The sequence below is a fragment of the Diospyros lotus genome, chromosome 14, assembly GCF_014633365.1.
Source record: "Diospyros lotus cultivar Yz01 chromosome 14, ASM1463336v1, whole genome shotgun sequence".
NCBI classification, from domain to species: domain Eukaryota; kingdom Viridiplantae; phylum Streptophyta; class Magnoliopsida; order Ericales; family Ebenaceae; genus Diospyros; species Diospyros lotus.
Window position 1 is genome coordinate 1,318,960 of NC_068351.1, and position 14,907 is coordinate 1,333,866.

A 14,907-nucleotide genomic window follows, 5' to 3' on the forward strand; every position below is an offset into this window, starting at 1 on the left:
AAAATATCATTAAAAAAATATTTTCAAAATTTCAAATAGAACGCGTTTTCTAATTTTCTGTTTTGAAAAATAATTTTTTTAAAATGACAAAGAGAATGCGTTTTTAATTTTCTAAAAACAAACTATCAAAACAAAAAACTGAAAATGAATTCAAAACTCAAAACTAAAATCGAAAAGAAAAGAGAACACAATCTTATTTTTTTAAATTTTGCTTGCTTATGAGCTGTCACCCACTAAAGAATCTTGGTAGTTGTTGGAGGAATGTTTATGGGCTTTGGGCCGATCATACTTGGGTTGGGAAAATTTACGGGCCATTCTTGATTAAAACTAGATTTGGGTGGACTATTTTGGAGATGGCCCGATTTTTAGGCCTTACTACATATCAACCCTACCCAATACTCTTGTATTCTCTTTCTTCATTCCAAAGTAGGAGAAAACCAAACCCCTAAACTATTGTCATTTTTCTTCAATCAACTCATTGTTCTTCTTTTTCATTCTTCTATTCTTCTTTCTTCTTCAATTCAATCACTAACAAACTATAACAACAACTTCTTATTGACAAGTTTTAACAGAATCTCGACATCGTCGCAATCATTGATCTCTACAAGTCGATATATGCTCTCTTTCTCAAATAATTCCTATTTCAATATTTCTCAAATGCTATTTTGTATTTCTAGATCTAATTTGTTTATGTATAATATATGCGTTTATACTCTACAATGATAAACAAACTAAAAAACAATTTGGGTATTTTTATTTCCCCATATTTACCAAGTTAAAAACTAAGGTTATGTTCTTTTTTATGTTTCCATTTCATTTTGAGTTTTGAGTTTTTTAAAATACTGAAAACGCATTTATTTTTCTATTTTCAAAAATGCACTTTCGAAAACAAAACAAAAAAATTGTAAATGAAACCCAAAGCAAAATTGTTATTTCCCCATCTTGTTGTTTTGGGTGTTTTCATTCAAAACACACTGAAAACAACAAAATACGAATAACACTCCCAATCTTGATAGATATCTCGTCTCTTTCTCTCTTCCTCTCATCTCTTCTCTTCTTTCTCATCTCTCCATTTCCTTCTTAAGTTGCTGTCAACCACGGCTACCACCGCCATCATCATCGTCACCAACTCCTCTTTTCTCTTTCATCATCCATCGTCGGTGACCACATAAAGCCGACGATAATGGCTTGATGATGTTGATGGCCAAATAACATCCACTACCATGGCGAGGGCAAGAACGATAGCCATAGTAGAGCAACAAAGACCGATGACCATGGGATATATAAGGCCATGGTTGGTCAAGCATGGCGGAAACGCTCGAGAAATCAAGATAGGAGATGATATGCCGAAGAAGAAAGCTAACTACCGAAAACGACAGAAAGCAACATTCACAGCCATGGAGCCTTTGGCTATCGACAGCGTATCATCGATCATGGCGATGACCCTAATCCCCTTACCAGTAACGTGAAAGAGGCTTCTGATTGCCAAAAAAACCACCGACCACGATGGCCAGGGATTTTTTTAGTTTTGGCTGAAAATTAAAAATCAAATATATAAAAATCTAACTATTAAATCTAGCTCATTTTTGTTTATGTTAACCCTTTTAGCTTGACATTTCTAATGGTAGGCCCTGATTTAATGAATCTCCAGTCGGCAACAAAAAAGATGTAGGTGTTGGAGAGAATAGAAGAAGAAAAAGAAAATAAAAAAAATAAAAGAATGAAAAAAAAAATATTCTTAAATTTTGAAAATAAAATTATATATTTATTTAAAATTTAAAAAATACAGTATATCTATATTATAATTAAAAATATAAGATGACATATAATATATTATTAAGTGTATTACATATATTATGTATAATAATATTTAATATAAAATATTATATTAAAAAGAATTAATTTTATTATTTAATAATTAAATTTATTGAATAAAATATCATAATTTTTTTAATTTTTTTTTAAAATAAACGCGTTTTCTAATTTTTTATTTTAAGAAATGTTTTTTTCAAAATAACAAAAAAACCACGTTTTTAAAAATTTTAAAATAAACACTCAAAACACAAAATGAAAAATAAATTTAAAACTCAAAACTAAAATATAAGAAAACATCACCTAAGATTTTACATAAATTTTGTTCTAAATCTGAGCATCAGAAATGCTACACACAAATATATATATATATATGTAATATGAAAATGCTATCAAACCCAAAAGCATCAACAATCAATATAACATGGAAGATATTTTATATAATACAAAAGATGTATTGAATAATAAAAATAAAAATATACAACTTTTATGTTATAAAAATACCTTATACGGTCAGTAAAAACCAGTGCTGCCCTTACGTATCATATAATTTCCCGAATCTACATGTCAAGGTAAATTGACACTATGACAGTTGATATCATGTGTCAGTTTAGTACCTGGTCAGAGCACATGCCCATCTGCTTATGTTCTTCAATTTGTGGGAATCTCGACACCTTTTCAGTCACCACAACCCAAGGGAAGGATGGGGCATTGTAAAGAGGATACAATGACCAGATTGAAAGCTGAAGCAAATAAGAGATGGGCCATTCATTAGAGCAGACAAAAGGCCCCAAAGAGATGGCTGAGAACCCCTGTGAAGTTAAGACAGGCACTGTCTCTCCATTTCAATGGAGGCAGTTCTAAACAGGACAGCAAAGGGGCCATTTAAAGTACCCTCCCTCCACATCACCCCAACATCATCAACCGACCTTTTCAACTCTTTTTTACAGTTTTAGAAGCTCAGCTTTACCTTTTTCCTATTGTTCCTGTTTCTTGATTTCTTGATGTGTGGGTTGTAAGATAGCAACTATGGGAATCAACAATTATCATTCACGGTCAATGAACCATCAAAAAAAGCAGAAGATCCAATAGTCATCATCAGTGGCAAAATTGCAGAGAAAGAAAGAACTTAAGGGAAAAATGATATAAAGCAACAGAATCCCTGAGAGAATGCCATGTTACAAGGCAGCTGCTATAGGGCCCTAGCATGTTGAAAAGCAAAGCAAAACCCAAACTCCATTTCCACTACACCAACCAGGTTTAACCAGCCCTTTTATGAAATGGAGCAGGTGACCTCTTTTGAACCAGAAGTTCTAACTGCAGGACAATCAGTGTTCAGTGGTGGCTTGGCTTGCACAAGTTCAGCAAAAGCAGCTTCTACTACTATCTACACCCCATTCATCACTGTATCACCATGGACTGTGCTGCCATCTACTTCCAGATTCTTACCATTCATCGGCGTCCTCAGCCTCTGGAGGACAAAGAACACAAAGGAGCGTTGGTTACTTGCTCGAAAGCAGAGCACAATAAAGTTCTTTAAACATGGTGCGAGAGGTTATTGACTTAACATACCCAATCTACGGTATCAGAATTTCCATTTAAGAGCTTGTGATTCTCTTCTTTTGTCCAGGCTTCCTTGCTCACGGGTAACAATGTCCCAGCTCCACTACGATCAGGCAATTCTGCATCAAGGGGAAAAAGAAAAATTGATGCGAACTGGTAAGGTTTCAATTGCAAGGCAAAAAGGGAAACACCAAGAGAAGTGAGGGTTAAGAGTTAGTCATTTAAAAGGTAATAACCTGGCAACTTATGTTCCACAAAGAACACCACCAAATTAACGGTATACCTGTGACAGAATCATTATATAGTTTGGACTACATTAGAGACAGATCAGAAACACGTTGATTCATGGATGTAAACTGAATGAATAATATCACTCTACCAAGCCACAATAACATCAACTGTGTAGTGTTTACGGGATGCTATGATCAACAAGCTCTGGATCACAACAATTAGCCAAGCACACTGCTTTATGAACCTGCATAAGGATACCCCATCAAGTCAGAATATATCTAGACGGAGTAGCATATGATAATTTTTCAGTTATTTTGGCCATATTTGGCAAATCAAAAACATTCAGCCAACTCAAACTAAAAGTGACAATGTCAAACAAAGAAAGTTAAAAATGATCTTTTGTCTTAATCACGAGAAATGTTCTTCCATTTTGGTTAACCACATTTGAACACAAGATAAGCTAGGTTCAAAATTTTGAAACATGCAAAAAAAGATATATCAAAAGAAAAAAAAAAATGAACTCAAGGTTATAGCATCAGATAAGCATGCAGCGAATAAGCCAAGATATAGCAGACAAATCCCAGTCTTGTAGTTAAGATTCCCCTTGGAATGATGCCTCCCCTTTCTAAGCTACATAGACAGTGTTAAATACCATATGTGATTTACCTCATTTAATTGTAATTGCATCTACCATGCAAAATTCAACTCTTACCTCCGCATGCCATATTTCTGATATGAGCGCACAAATACTAGTGAGAAGATCATATGTGACGAAAATATCAAATCACCACATCCATATAGTACGCCTCGAGGAACTGCATTTATAAAAAAATATAAATAAAAAATTCCAATGAGCACAAAACAAATGGAAAATCTCCACTCAGTCATCAAAATGGAAAGAGGAAGTTGAAGTAACAGTGACTCACTAATTAGTAGCACTTCAAATACACTTTCTGGACGAGGCAGTGTAGCAAGCTTTGAACCCTGCATGTAAGATCACAAACCAGCTTTGAACACGTAGATCACTAACAAACAAGACAGAATTTGTCTGATCTTCAGATATCTCACGCAATCTGGTCAACGTAAATAAAGCTAAAAATTGTCATGTCACACGCTACAAGACAAATATGGTGTAAAGCGCATCAAGCCTACCTCACGACAATGGTAGTTTGGTCCAGGAAGCTGGGTAGAATAAAACGTTATGATCCGAAGAACTTGACAAGCCTGCAAGACAAGATTTCCGAAGTAGCTGTCAAACAGATGTCTGGGAATTGGCTTCATTACAAAAACAGGTAAATATGTCTAAATTAGGCATGGCACTTGACAAAACCCCACCCATTTAACATAATATTCTTTATATAGATATTTAATTTTTCCTGAAAAATATGCAAGTTCTGAAATGTGCAAACAAAATTTCAGTCGATAAAAAAAATTATAAGTTCTAAAATTATATGGTTAATTTGCTTTTACCATAAATTTTATTAAAGTCATGACTCCTAGAAGAAAAATTATAATACATACAGCCAACATTTTAAAGAGGTCAATATGAAGTTTGCATAAGCATGCATGTAGAGCCAGCTTTAAGACATGCGTGTAGGGCTAGAACTTACAACTAAAATTGCTAGAACCCTGCACCAAATCAGAACGGTGTAGATTTTCTTGCTCTTCATGATGAAAGGATGAAAAGTCCACTGCACCAGACCGTAAGGATGTGAGGAAAAAATGGAAGATTACACACCTCATTGACTAAGGAAAATCTATGAATATACATAAATACAAGCAATATCACAGTATACAACTTTTTAAAAGAAGTTTCCATGAGCACAAATGAAAACACCTCTACAATTACACTTTCAACCATTCTGAAACTGGCAATAGCCTTAACATTACAAAGTCTCTCTTAGATAAACATGCATTTCTCCTCAGTAGAAGGGGAAGAAGGAGAAGGATTATTCTCTGCAAAAGACAAGGAAACCTTACCAATACAAATGACAGAAAGACAAAGGTGAATACAGTCTCACTGATATAAGCTCTGTCTTGCCCAAGCTCCTTCACACACAAAGACCAGATATAAGAAAGTTGACCCATTGTAGAAAGTTCAGTTTCCAAACATAAAGAGAGGCAAGTGAAACAAACCGGAAGAAGATAGAACCCAACATCCTGAAGAATAGGTCCAGGCCGGTGCAGATAATGAACTCCTCGAGCTGCAAGCCCATGGATGTACTGCAAAAACAAGAGAGATTAATTTCATGTCTTAAGACATCCAAAACAATCTAGCATAAGGAACCAAGAAAACAGATAGAAAAAGAGAAAAACAATATAAATTTATTCTGCAAAATGATCAAGAAAATACATTGCCGTAAGAGTTAAACTACAATTGAGAACTAGTAAAAGTAATGCAATATTGCATTACAAAAAAGTGAAGCAATTAAATACAATATTGTTCTTCTGGGAAAACTTTGTGTCCTTCTCCAATTAAATTTTTATCTAGCTAAGGGGAAAGATTCACACTCAACGGGAATGACAAATAAATGCTTCCTTAAAGGACCAGGTTTTAAAAAATGCAAGTTTAAACTTCAGAAAGAACAAATTTAAATAAATGAAGTTAAATTACCTAAATGCTAATAACCAAAAATGGACAGAAAAAACAGAGATGCAATTATGTCCAGTGGGAGTTATTTGGAAAAAAAAAAAGACCGGGTTACATACTTGAAAGATGATAATGTAGAAGACCATAAGGAGGAAGAAATTCTAAATATAATGTCGTAAGAGTTAAACTACAATTGAGAACTAGTAAAAGTAATGCAATATTGCATTACAAAAAAGTGAAGCAATTAAATAAAATATTGTTATTCTGGGAAAAATTTGTACTTCTCCAATTAAATTTTTATCTAGCTAAGGGGAAAGATTCGCACTCAAAGGGAATGACAAATAAATGCTTCCTTAAAAGACCAGGTTTTCAAAAATGCAAGTTTAAACTTCAGAAAGAACAAATTTAAGTAAATGAAGTTAACTAACCTAAATGCTCATAACCAAAAATGGACAGAAAACTGGGTTACATACTTGAAAGATGACAATGCAGAAGACCATAAGCAGGAAGAAACTCTAAATGGGTCTTTTTGGGGAAAAACACACACAGAAAGAGGAAACCAAGTCATACGATTGCCGATGAATTTGCCAACTCACAAATCATATTTCCCAGCGAAGCAGAAAGACTTATATGTAATGATTGAGGGTAAAAAAGAAACTCAGATTTGATTTGAGGCCGTATATCAGAGAAACCACCAACAAGAGGGACCAAGAAACACCAGCATCCAGAACATACGCAGAAAATAAAGGGCCGAGTCTCAAAACCCAAAGCGAAAACCTAAATTATGCTTTATTCAAACAAAAATGAGAAAAGCACTGTAGTATCAATCAATTTAAAGGGCGAAAATTGCGAACCTGACCAATTAGCCCGGCGAGAAGATACTTCCAATTCTCGAGAAGAAGTTTGATTTCCGTTGCGATTTCTGCGCATGCTCTCTTCCATAGCTTTTCGCCGGAACAGCAACACCAAAGTGATCAACCGTCAGAAAAGCAGAAACGAAAGGAAACTTGCTTGAAGGAAAAATCAAGAGGCAAATACGCGAAAAAACGAACCTTTGAAGCCTCGCGACCGATGTAAAGCGACATCTTCTTTATGTATAACAACCAGTGCGGCCATATTACATCACAAACCACCAGTTAAGGTCACCATCATTCATCGCGAATCCCTCAAACGCCAAACCGCTGAATCTTCCGGCTCGAAATCTCGGCAATCAAACGCAGGCCCTTCACAATCCAAATCCTCTACTTCAGAGCGCGATCCAACAACGGTCCTAATAAGTGTGACCTAATATCAGAAATCGGGACGAATTCTCAGCACGGAGAAATCAATCTCGGATTGCCGAAATGAATCCAGACGCGCTTCCTCCCTCTCCCTTTGTACAATATCCACCTCCAAATTTTCTCGCTCTAGAACCCTGATTCCCCCTCCTCTCTCTTTCTCTAAAAGTCTTCCTCTTTCGCTTCCTTTCCTCTCTCGCTCGCGTGGTCTTCGATTTGTCTTGTTTGGCTGCTGAGAAACGCGAGTCGAACACGGAGCGACAGTTGGAGAGAGAGAGAGAGAGAGAGAAGCGATTTCAAAGAAGGATCGGCTGGCGAAAAGGGCAGGGAAGAGAAGAGAACATGAGAGAGAAACGAAAAGGAAATATATGATTGATTGTTAATTATTTCATACATACGGACTCGGGCAAATTTTGAATAATCAAACGAACAAACCGTTTGGAAACGGGTGGGTTTTACTTTTAGAGAGGCGACATGTTCGAGATGAAAAGCGGAGCAGATATTCTTTCTTTCGGACTCGGGCCGGGCGGCGGCTTTTTCTAATCCAACTTGAATTTCGTTTGACTTTGACGACGAACTTCGAGAGGCGAGGCCGCCGCTTCTTTCGTGGCCCCCCCCCCCGCCCTCGGCCTGCGGCCACCTCTAATTAATTAATTAATTAATTTATTATTATAACTAGCCACTCATTTTTTTATTTATTATTAAAATTAGATCAAATACACAAATATCATGCCGTTACAATTTTTTTTTATCCTTTCAGTGAAAAGGATAAATTTTCATTTTAAATAATACATGCGTGGAACAAAAAAGTACACTAAATCTCTAGTCTAACTTAGATTTCATTGAGATAATGAGTGATTTTTAAAATATATTTTCATTTAAAAATTATATTTTTATTTTTATATTTTTTATGTAATTATTAATTTTTTATTATTTTAATTACATTTCTATATTTATATTTTTTAATCAATTTAACTTCTATATTTTAATTTTTTATGTGATGATTAAAATTTTTATTATACATTTATATCTATATTTTTAAGTCAATTTAATTTATGTATTTTAAATATAATTTACTCATCTCATTTTATTTTTTGTTATACATCAAAGAATATAAGTTGAATAAACTCAAAAATACAAGTATATAGATGTAATTGAATAATAAAAAATTTAGAGATTAAATTAACTTAAAAATATAAATTTAAAATTTTAATTAAAATAATAAAAAAATTATGTTATTATAAAAAATATATATAAAAATATGAATTTGACCTCTCTTCTATTTGAAATCACCCATCACTGTCGTTTTGACTGAAACCCGGGGTATGAATGGAACCCAATTATCTGGGTTCAAGAGGAGTGATAGCCCTTCTTTCTATATTTTTTAGCAATCTTCCTATGAAAGTGGAAAGAAGAGAAAGATAGGAGTAGTTTACTCATTTAAGAAATTTTAATGATGTTAAACAAATAGCAAAAGAAAAAAAAATGCTACACCATGTTCAAGAGAGATTGGTGGCATTGTTTCCGGTGTACGGATCAAGTGATTGAGTTACAATGAGTTAGAATTCACATAAATAGATTGTGAATTCAATTCCTTACTTTGCACAATAAGACAAAGTTTTTACTTGTAATTTTTTTTTTTTTTAAATCGAGAGCACGAGCTGTAGGAAACCATGCAAGGACAATAATCCAAAGAGAAATGGGCAATGCCGAATCTGAGTTTTTTGGGCCTTGAGGCGAGACGTGAAAATGGGGCCCGAATTGTATATTACATTTAAATTTTATTTTTTTTATAATAAAATATAAAAAATAAATAAATATTTATACCATAAGAATAAAATTAATTTTTTTTTAAAATTATCAATTAAAAACTACTATAAACGAAACAAAATGAAGGATACTACCATAAACAAAATGAAATGAAAGAGTAACTAACCGCTGAAAGTTGAAGCAGATGTGGAGTTAGAGCATCTGAGAAGCATATATAATCTGATGACCCAATCAGCAATCAAGAGGCAGCGAGCCATTGGCCACAACCCACGAAGGCGAGCGACGGAGGGCGATGGCGAGCCAACAACTGAGCAGAGCAGCGAGAGGCGATGCTTGCTGGGTGAGTGCCCGAGCAGTGAGCCACCGGCCACGAGGGCGAGGCAAGGGACAAGTGATCGCCAATCGAGCAGTGAGAGGCGAGAAAGCGATGGTGAGGGCAAATGGAGAGGAGCAGTAAGAGGAGAGAGAGGCAAAGAGCTATCGGCGATGGAGCAGCAGCGAGAGGCGAGAGCGAGGGCGAGGGCAAGGTGTGACGGAGCCAAAAAGGTAAGACTAGGGCAATAAATGAAAGAGAGAGAGGGATAAGGGCCCCAAGAAAGGGGCCGACGGGTAAAAAAAACATGGGGCCCTAAGTTGTGAAATTTGTATGGCCCCTAATTGTGAAATTTGCGTAGGCCATTTTTAATTTATGGGCCCCTAAGTTATGAAATTTTCATAGGCCCTGAGACAGCCATCTCATGGGCCTCATGAAAAGTTCGGCCCCGAAAATGGGTGATGTTCGTAAAAATACAAGAATGATTAGTATTTTTTAAGTGAATCTTTGGAACGGTGCGTAAAGTTTATCCCCTTTGTTATTCAACTCTTTTAAATTAAATACATCTCAAATCCCTTTTGAATTAAAAATAACATGGCATTATAATTATTTTGAAAGGATAATTTTAAACCTCAAATTATACATGTGCATAAAAAGAGTGGATCAAATCCCTTGACTTTCCCATTAAGTTAGATTTAAGTGGGTTCTCAATTTTACATTAATTTTTTCTTGTTACATTTAGGTACCATATTGCCATATTTAGAATAGGCAATATTCCTTATTTAGTTTAACCCTTTATTTTGGAATAATCTCATGATAATTGATTAATTAAGCTCGTAAAAATAAAAAACTTGCTCATATATAACGAAAAACTAAATTATAATCATCACATGCTACTTAATAATTTTTTATTTAATTTTTTTATTCATATATAACATAAATCACGTCTATATTAATAATATTTAAAAAACTCATTTAACCATTGTATTCTAAATTTAAGAGATCAAGAAGGGTATCTTGACATCTATCTACCACTCACTTATTACTTATTAGGGAGCTTTGATGACGTGTGATTAAATTAATCTTAATACAATGTGACAACTAGTAGCATTTTGATTATAATTTTTTATCTTAAATTTTACACAATATATTTGAGATTAGGAAAAGAACACTTAATCACTTAGATATATTTTTTATCCAATACCATTAATAATTTTATCTTTTATCTTTTGTTTTTGACATCTCTCTACTATCCCTCGCACACCAATGTTTGGTGACAACAGCCATACTTGTCATGACAAGAAAAACCCACACCACAAACTCATTGGAGATGAGCACTTGATGGCAAATGCTACCATTATGATGGGAAAGTGTTGAGAGGAAGACAAGGGTGGCGGCGATCACCATTGAGGTGATAATGGAGCATATAGTAGTAATTTTTTTTTTCTTTATCTAGGTAAAATGTTATTTCATCTTCTCATTTGAACTCTCGCTTCGATCTAAATAATATTATGCTCGAAAAAAATGAGAACGAATATAATATTTTTTTTTCTTAATTGTACATCCTTTAAAGTTTTAAAGGACATATAAAATATCATTGATTGTATAAGAAAAATTTACACCAATCAACACTTATCACTAATAAGAACCAAGCCTTGACTTGTGACTAACAATTACAAAATTCCCACCAAAAAGCTGTCAATAGGTCAACTAATTATTAATAATTGGTGTTTTATTACCCTAACTTTTGATACAAGATTTAATATTCCTAGATTTCTCATAATTACAAAGGGTCCATGCAAAGGACATTTGATGACTTAGTTGGTACATGCACGCATGCATCAACCGAGTATAATATATAAAATATTATTATTATTTTTTTAATTCATATGGGGTGTTCGAGTTTTACCTGACTAATCTTCAGGGGTGGGTGACTTTTCCCCTGATGTACTTCCCGAGTAAATTCGAATATAGACACAGTTTATATACACTCAAAACTAAACATTCAATACAGTACATGTAGAAGTTAAATCTTTTAATAAGTTTTTGTACTTATTTAAATCCTGATACTTCATATGAAATTTTAGATATTCTACCACTACACTATGTTTGGGGGGGGGGGGGGGGGGGGGGTAAAATACTATTATTTAATATAATAGGACGTGTGTGATCATGGTACTATCATAAATCAATCAAATACATATTTTTATTTATGTATTTTTATATTTTTGTTAAATTATTTAATTTTTTTATTATTTTATCTACATTCCTAGACTATACATTTTCAAGTCAAATTGTATATCTTAATTAGAATATGCAATATACACGTGCTAAAATGACCAAATTATTCCTCACACAACTACCATCTCTACTACAACTTCTTCCTTTAATTAGTAGCCGACAACTAGCCAAGTGCAGGCTAATGCATATGACAAAAGATGTAGAGGTTGTCGGTCGAAAAAGGCAAAAGATGAAGAGGCGAAAACGTCGACAATGGTGAAAGAACAGAGATTGTCGTTGACGATGACAGAAGGCCAAAAAGCGAAGGTGTTGGCAATGACGAAAGACGAAAACAAAAGCGTCGGTGACAAGATGCAGAGGCATCAACAACCTTCCGAAATAAAGGAAATAATTTGTTATTATTGTCTCTACGGTATAGATCAAGTGATTAGATCATGATAAATTGAGATTCGTATCAGTATGTCATGGGTTTACTTCCTTATCTTGTGTAATGAGATAAAGGCTCCACTTGTAATTTATCTTTTTAGTCAAAATTAAAAGTACGAGCGACAAGGGATCGAGCTCTGTAATCTTGTTATGGTTTAATTATTTATTAAATAAATAGCGAATTCATAATTTTACCATGTTCCAGCATTGCAATTGCACCGAGTCAAAGGTCAATGATGGCTGTCATCAACGGGCAGACACGTCCACTCTGGAAACTCGTCAGGTATCGGTTGGTTGACATATTATAATTAGCCATCACGCGACACAATATGACTATTGATTATTAATAAAAATATAAAAAATTTAAATGAGAGCTTTTTTTTGTGCTAACATGTTATTTTATTTAATTCTTTTGATTTTAATAATTAGATCAAAATTAATTTAATTAGGTATAATTTTAAATGACTATAAAATTAATTTAAAAAAATATATTTATGTCAACTTAATATGTCAGGTATTATATAATAATATTTTTTTTTTTACATATGTATACATGTAAATATCATAAATATTATTATTATATAATATCTGACATGTTAAGATAGTATAAATATATTTTTTCTAAATTGATCAATAAAGTTATTTTTAATCTAGTTAATTTAGTCTTAATTGACAAAATTGAAATAATTAGATAAAATTATAAATTTGGAAAAATGATTGGATTATTTTGATGATGACCCTACTTTTTTTAAGGTTTTAAGGTAAAATTTTAAATTAAATAAGGTTTTGTATGCTGATAAAATTAATTGGTAAATATGCTATTATTTAAAGTTTATGAATTTAAATATTATTAATGTAGTTTTTTTTAAGAAAAATACATAGAATATATGAAAAGTTTCAATAACCACTCCTGAAATTTAGAATAATTGCAAGAACACTATTTATATTAAAAAATGGTAATAACATCTCATACTATTAAACAAATATGAAATGATCATTTCATCATTCATTCTCTCTTTTATTTCTCTTTTCTTTTTTCTTTAAATTTAAAAAAGTAAAAATAAAAAAATAAACTATTAATTGTTCATGTTAGTATATTCAAACCTTTTACATTTGGATTCCCAAATTGAACTCTTTTGCATGGACTATATTTGGATTTGATTCTAATCTAAATATAAAGAATTTATTAGAATTTGATTAATTCCTCTGCATTCAGATTCAACCCTAATAGAGTTTAATTGTTAAAAATTATATGTATATGTGTGTGAGAAAGAGAGAAGCATCTCATATTGGGTGAGATAAAGTGGTCGGTATCGTCAAGTTGATAAAGAATAAAAAAAGAGAAAAAATATTTTTCAATCAAAAATTAATATATTGTCACATGTAGTAAATAAATGGACTTTGTATTGGAGAGTGCATGAATTTTTGCGCAACTCTTAAAAAAAAAAAAAAAAAAACACTTGTTGAAATACAATTCTTGTAATCAATTAGTGTTACAAAGATACATTGTTGAAAATAACTTAAAAAGTGTTTTTCCCCACCATTTTCCAATCAAGCAATCCTCAATAACTAATATAACCAAAACTCAAACAAATTAAAAAAGTTAAACCAAATTAAGAACGAATCGATTCTTAAAATCCGCAAAGACCGTTAACGGCAGCATTTAGCAGGCCAGGCATAAGCCCAATTTGAGGCCATGGTTCACCAACGAGGTCCCCCCTGGAGTGCAGCCTCGCGAGCCATGGCGGCGGGCAGCGTGACAGTGACATGGTGCGATCCAGGCAAGCTCGGCTGAGAACTACGGCATGCATCATGGCCCGTTTTCCACCACGACTGACCGATCCAAATCGTTGCAGACCAGCAGGTACGGAAGTGCTACTGTTAAGAAAATATTATTTGGATATTTATGTTTGATATTTGTAATGATATTTTGAATTAATATCTTATATTTTGTATTATATTAATATAAATATATAAAATATTAATGTAAAGTATTATTATAAGTGCCAAACTTAAATATTTAAATAGTAAATGTATCAAAATATCTTTTCAAGAAAGTCAGTATAAGCTCGCCATATGTCTTTTATTATAAATTAATTGAAAGATAACACGTATTAACACTAAATGAAGATTCAAATTCAAATTCCAAAAGATTTGAGATAATTGATTAGGTTTTGACCCTATTCTTATTAAATCTAGGGAACCAACCAAAACTTGCAATATATGAGTTTTGAGATTTAAGAGCCTACTTCAAGTATCTCGCCTCTCGTTAATCTATAAAAATTAGGGACTTTTACTTAAGTACAATATTTGACTTGAGTTTATTTTTCAGTTCTTGTTTTTACAGAGTTATATCTATCTTTTTTTTTACTAACTTGAGTGTTGAAGATTAAATCGAGAAACCTAGCCTTTCTCTTTATTTGTAAATGCAGTTCTTAAAGTGAAATAATTATCTTGTACAATTCTTAACGTGCTAGCTCCGAGGTGTGAATCTCGAGATTAAGATCCTAAAATCACATCTGTTAATTGACTTCAAAACCATCCTCAATCACTTAGATATAATTGTTGCCTCTTCTTAAAATCAGGAAAGAATAAATTAGACAGACAAATTAGTATCACAAAGGCAAGCCCCATGAGTTGTCACTTTCAAGAGACAAATAGCTAACAAGATACATACTATGAAT

At 33.1% G+C, this 14,907-nt stretch overlaps 1 protein-coding gene across 1 annotated transcript; it reads right to left on the bottom strand.

Annotated features, from left to right (window-relative positions):
* Positions 1-2,872: 2,872 nt before the first annotated feature.
* Positions 2,873-7,828, bottom strand: LOC127791044 (phosphatidylinositol:ceramide inositolphosphotransferase 2-like). The gene is made up of 12 exons (XM_052320776.1): positions 7,249-7,828; positions 7,051-7,140; positions 5,743-5,829; positions 5,587-5,655; positions 5,217-5,297; positions 4,759-4,830; positions 4,533-4,590; positions 4,319-4,421; positions 3,755-3,850; positions 3,612-3,658; positions 3,385-3,494; positions 2,873-3,283 (listed from the first exon to the last, which is right to left on the bottom strand). The coding sequence occupies exons 1-12, from the start codon at positions 7,279-7,281 to the stop codon at positions 3,200-3,202; spliced, it is 930 nt and encodes a 309-aa protein (XP_052176736.1). The 5' UTR covers positions 7,282-7,828; the 3' UTR covers positions 2,873-3,199.
* Between the last annotated feature and the right edge of the window lie 7,079 nt (positions 7,829-14,907).